The sequence below is a fragment of the Hyperoodon ampullatus genome, assembly GCF_949752795.1.
Source record: "Hyperoodon ampullatus genome assembly, chromosome: 4".
Lineage (NCBI taxonomy): Eukaryota > Metazoa > Chordata > Mammalia > Artiodactyla > Ziphiidae > Hyperoodon > Hyperoodon ampullatus.
In genome coordinates this window covers 100412252-100430561 of record NC_136917.1, presented here as the reverse complement: position 1 = coordinate 100430561, position 18310 = coordinate 100412252, and the positions used below count along the sequence as shown (strand labels likewise).

General features: G+C 33.6%; 1 protein-coding gene across 2 annotated transcripts in view; it reads right to left on the bottom strand.

Moving 5' to 3' along the window:
• The window catches only part of ARB2A (ARB2 cotranscriptional regulator A), a gene marked incomplete at both ends in the record, with an annotated part of 387052 nt that overhangs the window by 230253 nt on the left and 138489 nt on the right, over positions 1 to 18310 (bottom strand). For both annotated transcript variants that reach the window (XM_079701776.1, XM_079701777.1), the window contains one exon: positions 11315 to 11533. In XM_079701776.1, coding sequence (XP_079557902.1) covers positions 11315 to 11533 — 219 coding nt within the window. The remainder of the gene's footprint in view (positions 1 to 11314; positions 11534 to 18310) is intronic.

Genomic DNA, 18310 nt, shown 5'->3' with positions numbered 1-18310 from the left:
AGTGTCTATCGACAGATGAATGGATAAAGAAGATGTGGCACATATATACAACGTAATATTACTCGGCCATAAAAAGAAACGAAATTGAGTTATTTGTAGTGAGGTGGATGGACCTAGAGTCTGTCATACAGAGTGAAGTAAGTGAGAAAGAGAAAAACAAATACCATATGCTAACACACATATATGGAATCTGAAAGAAAAAAGGTTCTGATGAACCTAGGGGCAGGACAGGAATAAAGACACAGATGTAGAGAATAGGCTTGAGGACACAGGGAGGGGGAAGGGTAAGCTGGGATGAAGTGAGAGAGTGGTATGGACATATATACACTATCAAATGTAAAATAGATAGCTAGTGGGAAGCAGCTGCATAGCACAGGGAGATCAACTCAGTGGTTTTCGACCACCTAGATGGGTGGGATAAGGAGGGTGGGAGGGAGATGCAAGAGGGAGTGGATATGGGGATATACATATGCATATAGCTGATTCACTTTGTTATACAGCAGAAACTAACACAACACTGTAAAGCAATTATAGTCCAATAAAGATGTCACAAAAAAATGTGTAAGGGTGTCTTACTCTCAAGGAGAGAATGTGGGTCGCAAATTCTACACCCAATATATCTAACCATTGTAATCCTCTAAGTACGGTCTTTGAATAAACTGTTGCATGTGGGAAATACTATTCTGATTAGAGCAATTGCCTGCAATCCAAGAACGATCCATTTATCCTTTCACTCATGTATATATATTTCACATACATACAGAGAATTCTTAGAGAATCAGTTGTAGGAAATGTTCATTATTGGCAATGTAGTACAGTGGGAAAAACAGAGGCTTTGCAGTCAGACAGACTGGGGCTCAAACCTTGGTTTAGTTACTCTTATTAGATATGTAACTATGAGTAAGTCTATTTACATTTCTGAGTCTCATTTAAGGATGTGTAAAGTCAGGGTAATACATAAGACAATTATGAGGATTACACGAACAAACAAATGATGACAACTACTTCTAACTATACAAATGGATGCTCAAGGGGGGAAGGAGTTGGGGTCAGAGGGTCTTAAATTGTCCCCTTTTCCCAAGAAGGGGGTGGAAGTTGTGAACATGACCAAAGTGATTCATGATCAAAGCCAAACAGAAGCATGGGGAATCCAATTGTAGTTTAGACAGTTACTGTCAAATGTTTTCTTAGACAAGAAATAAGAGGAACCCAATTTGGAGAGCTAAGAGGAGCATGGCTTCACAAATGGAAAGAGAGTCAATGACAGGTGCAAGTGGACTGTAAATCAAGGATATTATATACAATATTTCTAACTAATATTTACTGAGTGAAGACTATTTGCAAAATCTAGTATACATGTTGCCAAACACCAGAAACCCAGTTCTTAACTACTCTAGAATCATTCTAATGCAAAGTAAAGAAAACATAAAACAGGAAGACAGCACCAGTAACAGAGAGATAGCACCAGTAAAGAACAAGTAGAATATGGTAATAAAATAGACCCCAGCTGGATAGCAGGGATAAATATTTGAGCTTTCCTGGGAAGCAAGAGGCCACTCATTTTAGGGAAAAGAAGAGAATGAAAGCTGTAGTTGCTAAAACCCCAATTGGGCATGTGATTCTCCAGGGTCTTTTATTTTTGGGGAAGAGCAGTAGACAACAAATTCTAAATCCTCAAATTCCACTGACCTGGTCACTGTGGACTTGACATGTTAGTTTCAATGAAAGGGGATGGCACGGGGCAGAGAACAGGTGAAGCAGTCTAGACATAGTGCTTGCTGAGTCCAGATGAGAAAAGTTCATACTGGATAGCACCAAATGCCTTAATAAACCAGTCCTACTCTGTTCTAGTTTCTCTATTTCAGGTTACATAGCTGCTTATATTGTTCTAGTTTTATACTGCCTAAAACAAGAACTGAAAAAAAATGGTTCTTATCCTAATCTAAACTGCTTGCTTTTGTTGATTCTACGCTTACTCCAGAAAAGAGATGTAGACCAATGGTTCTAGAAATGTGGTCAGCAAACCTCTGGGGTTTCCACAGACCCTTTCAGGCGGTCTGCATAATAATACTAAGACATTATTTGTCTTTTTCACTGTGTTAGCATTTGCATTAACAGTTGAAAACAATGGAGAATTAAAACTGTTGTGAATTAGCACAGATCACTGTAGCTGTTCTAAACTCTAGTAGTCATTGTATTATTCACTACCATATACTCAGGGGAAAAAAAAGAAAGTTTGCTTAAAGATGTTGATGAAGCAGAAAAACTACTTTTATTAAATCTCAACCCCTGAGCATATGTCTGTTTAATATTCTGAGTGATGAATAGAAGGAATGCATAAAGCACCTGCAAACCAAATTATGTTATGATGGTTGTCTGGAGAAAAACTAGTTGTGCAATTAATTGAGTTGTGAGCTAAAGCAGCCACTTTTTTAATGGAACACCATCTTTACTTGTAAGGTTGAGAAACAAACTATGATTCAGATTTGGGCATTTGGAAGCCATTTTCTTGAAATGAACAAAGCCTGATAGTTTAAGGAAAACAACTGACAATATTTGTCACTAATAAAAATTGAGCTTTCTTGATAAAATTAAAATTTGGGGCAACTTGTACACTCCTTGATAAGCTTGATAGTTTTTCAATTCTTAAAAGCTTTGTGGATGAGATTGGTAGGAACAGTAATAGATAGGAATTTTTGATACTACATAATAAAATATGTCAACATTTGGAAGATCTGTATAGCTCAGTGAAACAATATTTTCCAAATGACCAATACAAGATGTTATAAAGTCATTCATGGGTAAAAGATCCATTCAAAGTACAACAAAGACCAATGGATTTCCATAAAACAGAGTATGCAATGCTCACTGATGTGTTTTAGATTCACACAGCAACTAATCTTTAAGAAACTATTACCTCTTGTTGAATGTTGGTATAGCATCAAAGAAGAATATATATAATTATCTGAAAAACCTTTTAGGGGCTTCCCTGGGGGCGCAGTGGTTGAGAGTCCGCCTGCCGATGCAGGGAACACGGGTTCGTGCCCCGGTCCGGGAAGATCCCACATGCCGCGGAGCGGCTAGGCCTGTGAGCCATGGCCGCTGAGCCTGCACATCCGGAGCCTGTGCTCCGCAACGGGAGAGGCCACAACAGTGAGAGGCCCACGTACCACACAAAAAAAAAACCTTTAAAAACACTCCTTCTTTATACAAATGCATATCTGTGTGAAGCCAAATTTTCTTAATAAATGTCAATAAAGACAATATATCACAAGATGCATGTAGGAATTCAGCTGTCTTTTATTAAGCCAAACATTAAAGAGACTTTTAAAAAATGTCACACATCTCACTATGTGATTTTTGTTTTGGAAAATATACTTATTTCTCATAAAAATATGTTATTTATGTCATCATATAATAGGTTTATTATTGTTATTTTAAAATAAATATTTAAAAATTTCTCAGGTTTAATTCTTTTTATGGAAAATATCAGTAGATGTAACCCATATAAACAAAAACCCTTTAGTGACCTTAATAATGTTTAAGCATTTGAAAAAGGGTCCTGAGACCAAAAGGTTTGAGAAGCAACTGAATGTAAACTAATTGGGAGAGATGTCATCTGGCCGTAATTCTCTCCATATTTCCTAAGGGAAAGGGAATAAGGAGGGAAGAGAAAGGAAAGGGGATATACTGAATAGTAGGTATCCCACTGGCTGTTTTCATACACATTAATTTACCTCATTCATTCCATACAACAGCCTAATAGCTATGATTATCCCTATTTTACAGATGAAGAAACTGAAACTCAGAGAGGAGAGGTGACTTGCCTAAAGTCACAGCTTGTAAGCGAGAGAATTAAGGTTACAGCATGCACCTTTTTGATTCTAAAGTTCTTATTCTTTCCACTACCTTATATTTATGGCAGAATCCCCCCACTAAGATTCGTCAGTGGCCAATCTAAACCCCTAAATGCAGAGCTTTGGTCTTTTCTGTAATTTCTGTTACAAATCTAAATATCTAATTATTTTACTTATTTCTAATTCTTCATTTTGACTGGTTTTTAACCACATCCAAAGAATGCTTGGTAGACTTAAAAATGGCTGCTAGTTGAATTTAGAGAACAATGCACTAATTTTCTGAGTGTTAGTGTTGTTTAGACATAATATACATAGTCTCACAGTTCTTTCAACCTCATGCTAGTCAATACAAAAGAGTAGATTTAGGGCTTTCCTGGTGGCGCAGTGGTTGAGAGTCCGCCTGCCGATGCAGGGGACACGGGTTCAGGCCCCGGTCCGGGAAGATCCCACATACCGTGGAGCAGCTGGGCCCGTGAGCCATGGCCGCTGAGCCTGCACGTCCGGAGCCTGTACTCCGCAACGGGAGAGGCCACAACAGTGAGAGGCCCACGTACCGCAAAAAAAAAAAAAAAAAAAAAAGAGTAGATTTATATAGTGAAGGGTCTGTCTCTTTTGCTTTGTAGGTTCATGTTAGCAAGTATTTATTCAAATATGCATTCATCAAATATTTATTAAAAAAATCTACTGTGTTTACTACGCTTTGGTAACATGAAACATGAAAATACAAAGATTAATTTCTGATGATTTGAAATAGAATTATGGCCCTTTCAAAGCTTTACAATTTTATGGAAATCTTCTCTGTAATTAGGTTTGATCAGAGCTTCTCTTTTAAATGAAAACCTTAAAATGAAGAAACTAATGTATGCTTTAGTGAACATTTAATGATTATATTTTAATATTGCTGAATTGAGTTCTTAGAAAATGCAAGTAGTAATAACAATGATCTGCTGCAGGAAGGATGCATTCCAGCTTGCTTTCTATCATGTTAAAGACACACTGGATGTTTGGAGGAAAGGTGAAAATTCATTTCAGGGGGAAATACACTAGGAAGTCTGAATTTAGCCGTAGATCTAAGCCACATTTTCCAGTTGAACTACATCAATTAGCAAAGCTGATGTTTTGATCTCCTTCTGTCTGATTCCTATGCTATAGTGTTCACTGGGTTCCAAATCCAGGAGGGTAAGACAGGGGTATTATTTTTGGTACAAGGTACCAAAAGTTGCAAGGGGATTTTGAAATCGGATTCTTTCTCAATTGATTCTGAACTTGAGAGAAGACAGGATGTTATTTATTGGCCCAGAAGTCCCAAGACTATGTGCCGGATACTATGTTCACTTTATATATATTATTATCATTCCATTTTTCAGACAAAAAACTGAGGCATAAGGAAGTTAACTTGTTTGAGGTGACGCTATATTAAGTGGAAGAGCTGAGATTCAAGCTCAGGTCTATCTGACTTTGCACTTCTAATCTCATCTCCACACCATCTCTCTGCAAAGGATATGATTCTAAATGTTATTCAGGCACTAAAAATAGGAAATAAAAAGAGTTATTATCACAATCTGCCTTCAATGACTACAGGTTTTAAGTTTATTTGGAAAAATGTAGATGTCTTAGAATACAGAAAATGTTTAAAATAATACATTCTTATATTGATTATTTAGTTACTAGCTAAGTCTATTCATTTTTCTTTCTAGTTATATTTTAAAAGATTTTGGGCTAAGGAAAAAGAAGGAAGAAAGAAAAATGTAGTGTGATTGGTGTCTTCAGTTTCTGAGGAAAACAAAATTCAATATGAACAGCAGCAGCCCCTGGTGGTCTAAGGGGAAAAATAGTGTATCTATTATTATGGGGGTTGAAATATGTTTTTAAAAAGAATATATGTACATATTTAGCCATTTGACTCAGTTCTCAACCCAACACATTAAAAAACAGATGCTTTAAAAAATGATCTGTTGGCAAGATGCTTGTTAAAATTTTATCAGTTGAAATATTAAAATTCATTATGAATTAATTAACACATTATATAAAAATAAAATGTTTTTGTTTCATCATTTTGCAAAGTACTATACCAGTGGTGATTAACACTGGGAATTTTGTGTGTCTTGATGTGTGTTGCTCAAAAAGAAACTAAATTTATAGGATTACCACTAAATTGATGACATTTTCTGTCTTCACTCTTGAATTCAGTTGGCAGATGTTTCCGAGAACAAAAAGTTTCATCTTATTACAAAACATATTAAGCAGGTTTTCCTGCCAGGCATGTCTGACATGATGTTTATTGCCTAGACCAAATCAATCCCCTTAATAAGCCATAATATATGCCAGAAAGTACATTATTTCATAGTTAAGGAAAGTTGCCACATGAAAGACGAAGTATTTTGATCTCTCAAGCTCTGCTCCTAATGCATCAGAAATGTGCTACATAATCCAATAGTTAGTCACGTCTATTTATACTCATTTAGTAAGTAAAATAAAACTATACTTTGCTAATCTTAAAGTTTTAGGCCTGGATTCTACTTTATTTCTGCTGGTGTATACTAGATATTTGCAAAAATTTCACAGATTTTGGCTATTTACTGGATGCCAGAGAAAGAAAAGTCAAATACTTGAATATTCTAGGAAAATAAAATGGTTTCAGAGATTAAACAATCATTGATTGAAATATAAATGAGTTGAATTTGGTTGCTAAATCACTAGATAAAAATGACTTCCTGTGGCATTTGCACGGAAAAGAAGAGGTACAGAGGAGAAGAAAGGATACTTATTAGCCTTCAGCAATATTTTGGACATAGTCCAAGTCAGAGCATCAAAAACAGATTTTTTTTAAAAGAAAGCTTCAGTTTATCAGAGCTGGCTGTTTCTGAACAATTGCAAAAATTCACAGGAATGCTGAAAAAAATCAGTCAGAAAACTAGACACCAAATATCTTGCGTGTTAAGGAATAAGTTTTTTGATGGATGTCAACAAGCAATCAATCCATAAATATTTGAGTATCTTCAATGTGTAATGCCAGGCTCTGCCAAGATTCCTATTCTCTAAATGTCTCCTCCACATTTGGATTTTTCCTTCTGTGGCCATATGATCTCCCTTCCCCCTCCACTTCTAGTAGCTTTATTTTTTTTAATGTTCTAAGTCTAATCCCTCTATTTTACTTCCTATCACTACAGTCCACAACTAAGTTTCTTAGGGAAGATATATTCAAGCAATTCTAACACAATATTACATAGATCAGTATCAAATCACTTTTGCCTATATTCCACCTACATACTATAAAGTTCTTTTACTGATCTTCTTCTTTAGTCTGAATATTTGTCCTCTTATGGTACAGTTTGATACCAGAAAAACCCTCATTCCTATGCTGCAAGTCACATTATCTAGGTATCTCTAGACTAAGGCCTAGTCTTTTTGCTTTGGTCTCCTTCCAGGGGATTGGATCCTAGTGAGTAGATTTAGCATCAGTTCCTGACTTTCTCGCAGTATGCACTGTACTACTATAAAAACTGGCTCCTATCTGCTTATTCATAAGGATTGATATGCAATTCCAAAATCTATAAAGCATGCTCAAAGGATTGTAGGGCTATAGTGGAAAGGTGTAAAAGATAAATTGATAATAATATTATGAGACAGAAGAGATAGCTCAAGATAGAACATGATAAATTCCATACAAGTTAACTAATCATGACAACTCCCAACAGTCTTACTAAGGAGAGGTCACTGAATATGATGGGTGTGGATGAGTGGGATTTCAGCTGGGCACTACAACATGGATAGAATCTGGATTAAGGGAAAGAACAGAAAAGCAAAGTTACAGATCCCATAAAGCACAAAGTGTATACAGGGTAGAGCAAGTACAATAGCCTGGCTGTACTCTTATGAGCAAGTGTGTAAAACAGAAATAGCAATAGGTTGGCATAAATATTTCCATTTTCATCCATAATTTTAGCATCATGATGATATAGCTAAAAAAGAAAATAGGGTATCTCACCTTTATATATTCAGATGAAAATGTATAGGTCAATCAAGGTATCAAATAAATCATGACAAACCGATTTTTTATCATTAATTTTCAGAATGTCTTCTCAGTTACTGGATTGGGTAGGGGATTAACAATGTAATTTTTCTTCGTTTTGGTTTCTTTGAATGTTTCCTCACAGAAGATCAAGTAGTATGCTTTAATAATGCAAGACATATTAGAAAAAGCAGCAGTAGTTTGGGATTTTAATCCTGGTTCTACCATCTTATTTATCAAATAAAAAATTATTATGAAGGCTCTGTTCTACAAATATTTATTATTATGGTTCTGTTCTAGGCTCTGGGTTACAGCAATGAAAAAAACAGACTAAGCCCCTGCCCCATGGACCTTACGTTAAGAGCTATGTGACCTCAGGAAATTTACTAAGTATTGACTCTTAGTCTCCTCATCTGTAAAATGGGATCAATATTATTGATCATATTAAATTTTTTAACACATTTTTGACTGGAGATGTATTGCGGCCACAGGCATTAGTTTCTGCAAAAATCCCCTGGTCAATGTGTTAACATTATTATTTATATATTATAAACAAACTATAAATAAATTGTTTACTGACATTTACTAGTGTCCATTAAATGATAAGTGGTCAAAAATCTATATAATCATCAAATGTAGTTTACTGTATCATATCATGCTTTTATTATAATTGGTTTAATTTTCATATTTCAGATACATATTTTATTTTCAACCAGTTAGAACAATGTGGTAAAGAGGAAAGAGAGCAAGAATCTACAGTAATCAGAAGCATTGGTTTTAACACTTAGTTCCATCATTTAGTAGTTATGTGATCCTAGATAAAAATGTACCATCTATGCATCAGTTTCTTTAACTATAAAATAAGGGTGAAATTATTTGATTTACCTAGCTCATGGGGTTGTTCCAAAGAATAGATGATTGATTTCAAAATGTAAATGGTTAAGAAGTATATAAATAAAAGTTAATTCATCCTCATCACATACATGCTCTGTGTCTGAAAATTACAAATACATATTTGGAGATATGTAGAGGAAAGGAGAGTACTAGAAGTCACTTCTTGAGTGGATCAAAATTACCTAAGGATTAAGGCACCTGACACAAGATGAACCATTATTCTCTTTCCCACTACAGGATCATGCCTTACTATCTAGAAGTATGTTTGAAGAGTGTCAGCTTAGCTCTGCTATTTTGCACAATTCTGGAAGATTTTAAGAGAAAGGGTGTTTATTAAGAAAAATAACATTCATAACTAAGACTATCAGCTATAAAGCTGTGTTATCTACATGAGTCTATTTTTTTTTTTTTTTTTTTTTTTGCGGTACGCAGGCCTCTCACTGTTGTGGCCTCTCCTGTTGCGGAGCACATGCTCCGGACGTGCAGGCTCAGCAGCCATGGCTCACGGGTCCAGCCGCTCCGCGGCATGTGCCCCAGACTGGGGCACGAACCCGCGTCCCCTGCATCAGCAGGCGGACTCTCAACCACTGCGCCACCAGGGAAGCCCTACATGAGTCTATTTTTGTCTCTTAGTGCTTTCAATGAAAACCTAGATGAGTGAAATGGGACAAGATAAAAAGAGGCAAAAAGACATGATAAGAAGTAAAAATAGCAGGAGTGTAGAAGAGATAAAACAAAGAACAAGAGACAAAGGGAAAGGTAGATCTTAATGAAGCAACATAAAAAGATTTTTTTCCCTTGGTATAAGAAAAAAATAGATGCAGAAATAAACAAAACAGACGTGAAAAAAGAATAAAGAAAATGCACACATACAAGAGAACAAAAGAGAAAAATTAAAGCAATAGTGACATGATAAAGAGAAAATAGAAAAGAAATAAAACTTAAAAGACAGATGTCAGAAATAGATGCTTAATCTGTACATATCATAGGCAAATAAAAGAAACTGTTTAAGAAGTAAAAAACTTAATACGCAAAATCACTTTTTGTTTGCATTTCACATAGGAAACTGAATATTGCGAGTGATTTGTATATTTCAAAAACTTATACAATTCATTTTTGGAATCCAGATATAAGGGGGAATTTTTTAAAAATTCTATCTTAAGATGGTGGTTGACAGACTGGATCACATTAATTAGGAAGCTCAGGACAACCGAAAGAGAAGGAGGTGACATCAGGACCCTGATGCAGTCATGGTGAAGAAAGGCAGTAATATAACTACATGAGCAAGCTACTTATGAATTCCAAATCTAATCATTGTTTTTGTTTTTCAAACAATATATTAAATAGTGAGATGCTTTTCAGAAATTTAAATATTGTAATCTGCCTAACTTTTGCTTGACGCATTGTATGACATGCTTTAGGTAGTCTTGATCTGGATATATTTTTGGGGGTCCTGAGAATTTATATGCTGCTTAACTGTCCTAACTTACTCAACAGACGGACCTATAATCAAATGTCTTGAATGTTTGGAGTACAACTCCCAAAAGTATAGCAATTATGCCATGAACTAGGAGTAAAATAAAGAAAGTAACTTAGAAAGCTACATATTTTGCCTCAAAGGTGGTATGAAATATTTTACTAATGAGTTTTAAAGTAAATGTAAAAATAGCTCAAGTTGAATAATCTGAAACTTTATTACTATCTCACAGTATAATTTATAAAATGTTAAAGTGTCTATATTTAAATGTTCTGAATTGCTCACTTTTGAAGAACATATCAATTTACTATTTTACTTACCCAATAGCATTTGAGACATACTGTACTATTAAATTATATTTCTAGCACCCATAATAAGGGCTTTGAAAATTCCATGAATCTGTCACATATATGTAATGCACAGTGGTGTATCAAGCAGAATGTGTCAAAGGGCAAATAAAATTGTTTGTGCCCCCTATAGAATTAGAACTCCTTGGGCAGCACTGCTATAACGATCCCATGCTGCTAGCATTACAAAGTGCAAAGGTTCACTGGATAAGAAAAGAGCAAAGGACAGAGTTCCCTCATTACACTATTCCTAAACTATTCTAGCTTAAATATTTATTAAGATATTAATTACTCTTCCTCCCTCCATCAGCCTTCAGAAGTTAAGCTGAGAAACTGTGGATGGATGATTGCTCATAGGAAAACAATGCATTAAAACTATAACCACCCAAGACGAAGACTGATGTTTGTACAGTGTATTATTAATTGATTTTGAGACTTAAATAAAATATCACACTGAAATAAGAATGTTACTTTGAATAAAAAACAGAAAACATTTCAAATAACACCCTTGGGAAATAAATCTTTAAAAATTTAAAAATTAACACTTAAAAAAATAAAAAAAATAATTTAAAAAAATAAATTATAAATAAAGAAAAGGAATGTAAAATTGCTTAGAACAGGTCTGAACACATGGAAGATTTTCAATAAATGTTAGTTGCTGTTGTGGTTTAAAAAGAAAAGGAAAAGGAAATAATGAAGGAAAGTAATGATCTTGCTTATTACTTACTCTGATATACAACTGCATCATTTCTTTTTCCCTTTGGGGGTTACGATACTTCTCATAGAAATCACGTCGCTTCTTTGTTTCTTTAGAGACTTTATCTTTTCTTTCCCGTTTTTCTGCTGGTTCATCTGAACTATCAGAAGATGACTGTACATGTATCTTCGGCTTTTCTACTTCAATATAGTTTTCATTGGGATTCAGTACTATTACTCCATATCCTTCCTGTTTTGAAAGCAAAAAAGGCAGCATAATTTAATATTAGAAATCATTACAATTCATAAAAACATTCTTAAAATCTCAGTGATTTAATATAGTTACATATTCACTAAAATATTCCTTTATAATAGATTATAGTTTTAATTTCTCCAACAGAAAGTGATTTAAAATTATTTGCCTGTATTGTGTAGAAATAAGCACAGACTGTCTATAAGATCAAAAAGACATAATTGTAACACATTAAAATAATAAAGCTTAAATTAAAAAAGTACTAGATCTCCCAGAACCCCCAAAATGATTCAAATAAATTATCAAATTATACACTTTCAAACCACATAAATATTTATAATACATATTTTGAGAAAATAACCTCTTTGAAATTGAAGTTTACAATTCCAACCACATTTTGCTGGATTTCTGTTCCTTTACAATTGCACTTTAATGAGTATTTTTTATTTGTTTGAACTTAAAAAAATAAGCAATTAACAAGGAGTAAACAGCCTACAGATTTACATGTCTTTATTATCAGGAACACAGAATGTCTACCTGTGCATACTGGATTTTTTTCACCTCTCTTCTTTCAGGAAGGCACGCAAATCACAAAACAAAATAATGTCTTACTATAATGTATGGAACAAAGTTTTTAATCCTGAAATTTCTTTTATTTTTCAGCTACCATAAAATTTTCTCTTTATTAAGAACTAGTACCAGGAAACAAGTTCCAGAATTTAAAATACAGCTTATTGAGCTATTAAACTTTTTTTAAAGTTTTAAAAACATGTTTTCCTGTCTGACTTAATTCTAGCAAGGCAAACCTTTCTATAGTTATAATTAAGGAAACTTTTGGCATTTATATTGTAACTGATGGAATAATCTAACCATGAGAAAATAGAGGATAAACAATTACCACTAACAAGCCACACAAAATTTTGAAGCTATTTATATCTTGTCTTTTCTATTCAATTCTCTACTGTGGGTGTCCCTATTTTGTCTGGTAAAATCTTGTAAGGTCATACTTAAAACATGTGTTATATTATGTTTAAAAAATAAGAGCTCTTAAAAATAAAGCTTAAAAAATTATCATCCTTACTAAAAAAAAAAAAAAAAAAGTACATACTTTTCCAAAAACTGTAACTGTAGAATCTTCTACATCAAGTTTAAATGTAATTGTTTTTTGCCAAACCAAACATATGATAATTAAAAAAAAAAAAAGCTGAGAGCAGTAATACAAGCCAATATTAGCATAGACTCAATTGTCCTTATTTTTAAATATGCTACATTGCTACACATTGTTGGCTTTTTTAATAGTTGATTTCACAAACTACATACAAACTTCGTTGGGATTGTTTCAGTTTCCCCCCTAATCAGTTGATATTATTGTCTAAAACCATGATATAGTTTGGAGATTTTCAAGATCACTGAAGTTTTGATTTTAGTGATAGGGCTGTTAATTAAGATATAGTTGTCTTACACATATGAAAACTATATAATAATATATACCAAACTGATAAACAAAATACCACATATTCCTCAATATGTGTTTAAATAAAACCTTTCATACCTTGTTCATGAAAGGCTTATAAGGCACTTTACAAATTTTTTAATTTAAATGTTCGTTAACAAAACACAAGACAAGATGGTTTTTTTTAAGTTTCTTAGCTGGTAAGTCAAAGTTTTACCAACAAAAGATATTTTATTTGGTTCTACTTTATTCTAATCTGTATAGCTATTCAAAAGTCTTGTAATTCATTGTGATCACTGTCAGGTAGACATATTGTCACTCGGTGATTTTCTACAGTTGGACACACTTGACTAGTTATTAAAATCACATTTGAAGGAAGTTCCTACCCCTCTTCCTTGTGCCTCTTACAACTTTTCACGCCCTTCTCAAATTTCAGCTATAACTTCTCCTCCCACCAAAAGTAAGTTAAAGAACACTGTTGCACTCTGCTAAACAGGCTGAAATAGAGGCATTCAGTACACTGCCTCTGGTGTAAGGAACATAGTCAAAAAAGGTCACCATAGGCCAAAAAGAAAATTGCCTCCTTACTAGATTCTGTACCGTGAGTAAGTGGTCTCCTGTCATGTTTCTTCCCTGCCTTCTCTGAGTGAACTGAACTTTACACACACACACACACACACACACACACACACAGCCTTTCATACTTACAAGAGTTAGGGTTAGCAAGACCAAAACAGAATCTCAGAATTCTTAGAGACGAAAATAGTGATATATTACATTTTAATGATAATATGAAAAATTTCAAATGCAAGGTAACAAAGTGGGACTTTAATAAATTGATAGAACATGAACATCATCTTTGCACAATGAATAAACTCCAAATAAAGGTAAATTCTTTAGACAAAATTTATAGTCACCAAAAATGAGAAAACTATCACCCTAGTTTATAATTTAATCACTAGAAATAATATTTGCATAATGCCAGATTTATTTGAGCAGAAGTTTTTACTTCAATTTTTGCAAATCATAGATTGAGAAATTATTGTGCCTACTTGATTTTAAATGAACTATGAAATTTGACATGTCCCATCTAAATAAGTATAAAAACCAGAAACACATAAATCATCAAAGTAGTAGTATTTGTCTAAGTTATCGATTATGTAACTGAAAATTACATGACTCATTTCTCCAATTTTATAAAGACACAATGTCAATTTTTCACCAAGGCATCAACAGATGAAAAATGATTCTATTTTTAAATCATGACTATATAAATCAATTAAAGAATTTTTATCATATAAATTTCGACAATGAATGCTTCTCTTTAAACATTTGATTTATTCAGAAAATATTTTATCATTTAGATATTTCATCTGCAAATTTAATTAATGGAATAACAATCAAAAAATATTCAGGAACATTTTCTGTGGAAATGAGAGCTAATTTTAATAAATGTCTCTGTTTCAAATTCAATTACTATTCTGTAAAAAACTTACATTTTTCAAATAAAATTTTCCTGATAATTAATGCAATATTCACAGAGACCATTCATAACCATTTTATGAGTAGGAGAAAGCTGGAGCAACAAAAAAAGTTAACTATCCCACCTAAAGATATGTAGTAAAACTTCATCTTTTCCTCTTTTTCTCTGCCACATGTGAACATTGTCCAAAAAATCCTTTTACGTAATAAAGCTACAAAGAGTTTTTCCATGTTAACATTAATATATGTAAACTAAGGAGTCAAAGTAAATAGTCAGAGTAAACAAAGCAGACCACAAACCAGTAGTTAAATTTAACTGTTTTAAATAGAATGATATCAATTTATATCTTAAAAAAAGAGAATAAACACCATTTTAAAAATCAATTCTTTCTGTCCCAAGTAACTCAATCAGTACAAACAGAAATAAGTAAGAAGAGATCCTAGTTTAACCTTTAACAAATGTACCCGTAAAGTTTTACAAAACTACTCTATAAAACCAGGCATCAAATATAATATCATAAAAGAACTGTGCACTGCCACTCCAAAGGAGATCTCCACAATTAATGCTTAGAACATTAAACATTTTATATTGAAGTATTTTTAATTTAATTATTCCTTAAGCATGCTAAATTTCTCCTAAGATGAAAATTTAGGTCATTTCAAATGTACATGGAAAGTTCTGTTATCTTTACCAAGATAAAGTGATCAAACTGATTATCTAACATTCTACAACTAAATAAATAAAACTTCTGGCATCTTTTGTAATGATTCACCCAAATCAATTCCAATATCCAACATTTCAAGAGACAAAGCATACATAAAGTTGTTAATTAACTCTTATGTTTGATTGCACAGTCTAATAGAAGATCAAGGTGATCAAGACGACAGATATTGGTAAAAGTAAGCTTTAGCTCTTTAATTTACCTCATCCTATTTTCTACCCTTTTGTAGCTATAACTATAGTTTCATTATTAAACCTGTGTTTATAAGGTATAAACCATGGGATCTTAATCAGAAACTCCCCAAATTTTATTTCTTGACATAGCATTTTATTCATCACAGTGCTTGCTGTGATTTAAACAGAATACACAGGCCTCTGGGCCTCCTTTACTTTGAAGTCTATAGATGCACTTACTAATAAATAATAGTTCATTTATCATTCAATCAACAAATGATGGCTTAGGTCAGAGGTCTAGAACAGACAGGTGATGCCAAACACAAAGAACCAAAGAGGAAATCTTGCTTAAGAAATTAAATCAGTACAGAAATGTACTTATGGAGAAGATTCTACAAATAGATAAAATTTTAAAATGCCTGGCCAGAAACAGAATGTACTTTTGACCCCAATGAAACCTTGCCAAAACTGAAGATTTATCCAAGTTAATTTGCCTATTAATTACCAATTATAAGGAAATCGGAAAATGGGAGCAAATTCTACATCTTTTCAAATCTCTTGTGGTTGGCTACATAAAAAATCAGCTGAAAGTACTCAGCTCTACATATTAACCTGCCAATACTGCAAAGCCACATGTGACCAAAGAGGTCAGGGGCCAGAGTAGAATCCTTTGACCTACGGAACTATCTGTTTTGGTCTTCAGGCAAGGCTCTGTAAGAGATCATTTTACACAGATTTATCAATCATATTTTTCACGTTCAGCATTCTATCTGCTTGGTTTGAAAGAAGATAGGTGCTCATCCTCAAGGGAAATGAAACCCCAAGTGTCTTATCTATAAACTACATCAACCCATGGTTGAAATGGACAAACCACTGTCCATTCATCTTTTCTGAAAGATGTATGTTGTGTTTCTTCTCATCTTTTTCTCAAGAAGGGTATGTATATGTCACTGTTGCAACATCCTAGGTGCAACAGTGAGATGAGGTCATGACAACCAATCAGAAGTCACTAGTGAAGCGTTAAAGTAAACATAGCTGTTGGAGCTGCAGCTCTGCTTGAAAAATGCCCCCTCCATTATTTCAGCAATTTTCTCAAGACGTGACCTGGGACTGAAACGCCTGAAATGTCACTTGATTCTGTTTTGTGCTTCTTCCCAATTGCATTTAGGTATCAGCACCCTGCTAATATTTTGTAAAATGTTTGTCATGACCATGCTTTGACTTGTAGCTCCCTAAATTCTAATGTTGTGTTCCATGGTATAAAAATACCATAATGTGAACCAACATAGATTATCCCAGTAAGTTTCCAACTTCAAATAGCTCATCAAGTTAGTCAGTAAAAGAAAACATGCCACAAAAAGTTTTCGGAGGACCACCTGTTGTCTATTATTTTTACATAGCACTTACTCATAAATCATAACACAGGGTAATTAATCAACCTGTCAAAGAGAAGGTCAAAGGTTATATGGTAGAGTCAGAAGGTCATGCATGGGCTGATAGAGGTCAGGGTCACACTGCATTCCTCATTATCAAGTTGGGATGAGAGACGGCCCAAGCAAACAAAAGTGAAAGCAGATGGAGAAGAGAGTGGATAAAAAAAAAAAGAAAAGAAAATTTCACAAACAAAAAGAAAAGTGAAAGAAGACTGTCTGCTGCTTTCAAGTAGAGAATAGAAGAGAAAAGAAATACACTGAAATGTGCTCAAAGAAGCTCAAGAACATAAAGAAACTACAGTTTTATTAATTAAATAAGTTGAATATAACTTTTCTCGGTCATTGTATTAGTGCATACTAAGCAATATTAGAAAATATATGTTTGTCATCTCTATATCTTCCCTAGCTAGTGTACCGGGATAAATTAAGGTAAACGCAAAGAGTTCCAAGGATAAAGTACAATTACAAAAAAAACTTATTATAAGAGGGGTTTTTTCCCTTTAATATTGTTTCAGCATTATAACACAGATGCAAATAGTTTTAAGCCATAGGATAGATAATTTTTGAGTATGCTACAAAGATATCCACAAACACAAATGCATCATAAAAGTCCTTTTGAATAACAAAACAGTTATAAAATATTCTATTATAACGCTGGCCTGAATTAGATGCAGAATACTGTGCAAAATTAGCTGTCACCCTTTGCTCAAAATCTTTGTTAATCTCATTTTGAATGTTTGCAGCTTTATCAACACATGCATCAATGTCAGCTCCTTGGTTACTGAACCGCTGTAGCTGGAAGAAGATATAATTAAAATGTTTTGGCACAGAAAAGGTGAAATTGTATCTTCCCTTGTTCCCTTAGGAGTCTGTAAAACATGAAGGATATATTGACAAACACACACCCTTGTCTCCGGTTCTGACATCAGGTCAACCAAGTGCTATTTATTTTAAAACATTCACTTTGCACTTACTCACATTATCACCTGCTCTGTTTCTAACTTTTCCTAGGCTTTAGAACGTTATGTTGCTTAAATATCACAAATTTCTTTTCTAATCATCAATATCTTATTTATCAAAGCATTCCGTAAATGTACAATAGCATTATAAAAACATTTACCATTCATTATAAATGGCAGAAATATGATTTAATACTATAGCATTATGAAATATTTTATATTCTTTGCTTCTCATTCTCATAAAAAGACACAAACATACACCCACATATTTATACATTAAACTAAAAGAAGTAACAAGTTACAACTGTTGCCCAGTCAGTGACAGATCAAAATGCCTAAGTGGATACAGGGAACCCTACGGACACACCTCCTTTATTACATGTTCCCAAGCCGACTTGAATGGACAAATTTATCTTATGAAGTGTATGTTCTGCATGCTAGCTATGCCTTTATGGTTTAAAGTCTTAAATGTTCTCTTAACTTATTAGCATTATAAAATTGTGTAAATACTGTAGCTATAGATGGTAGGCACATGGTCTTTCAAAATATCAC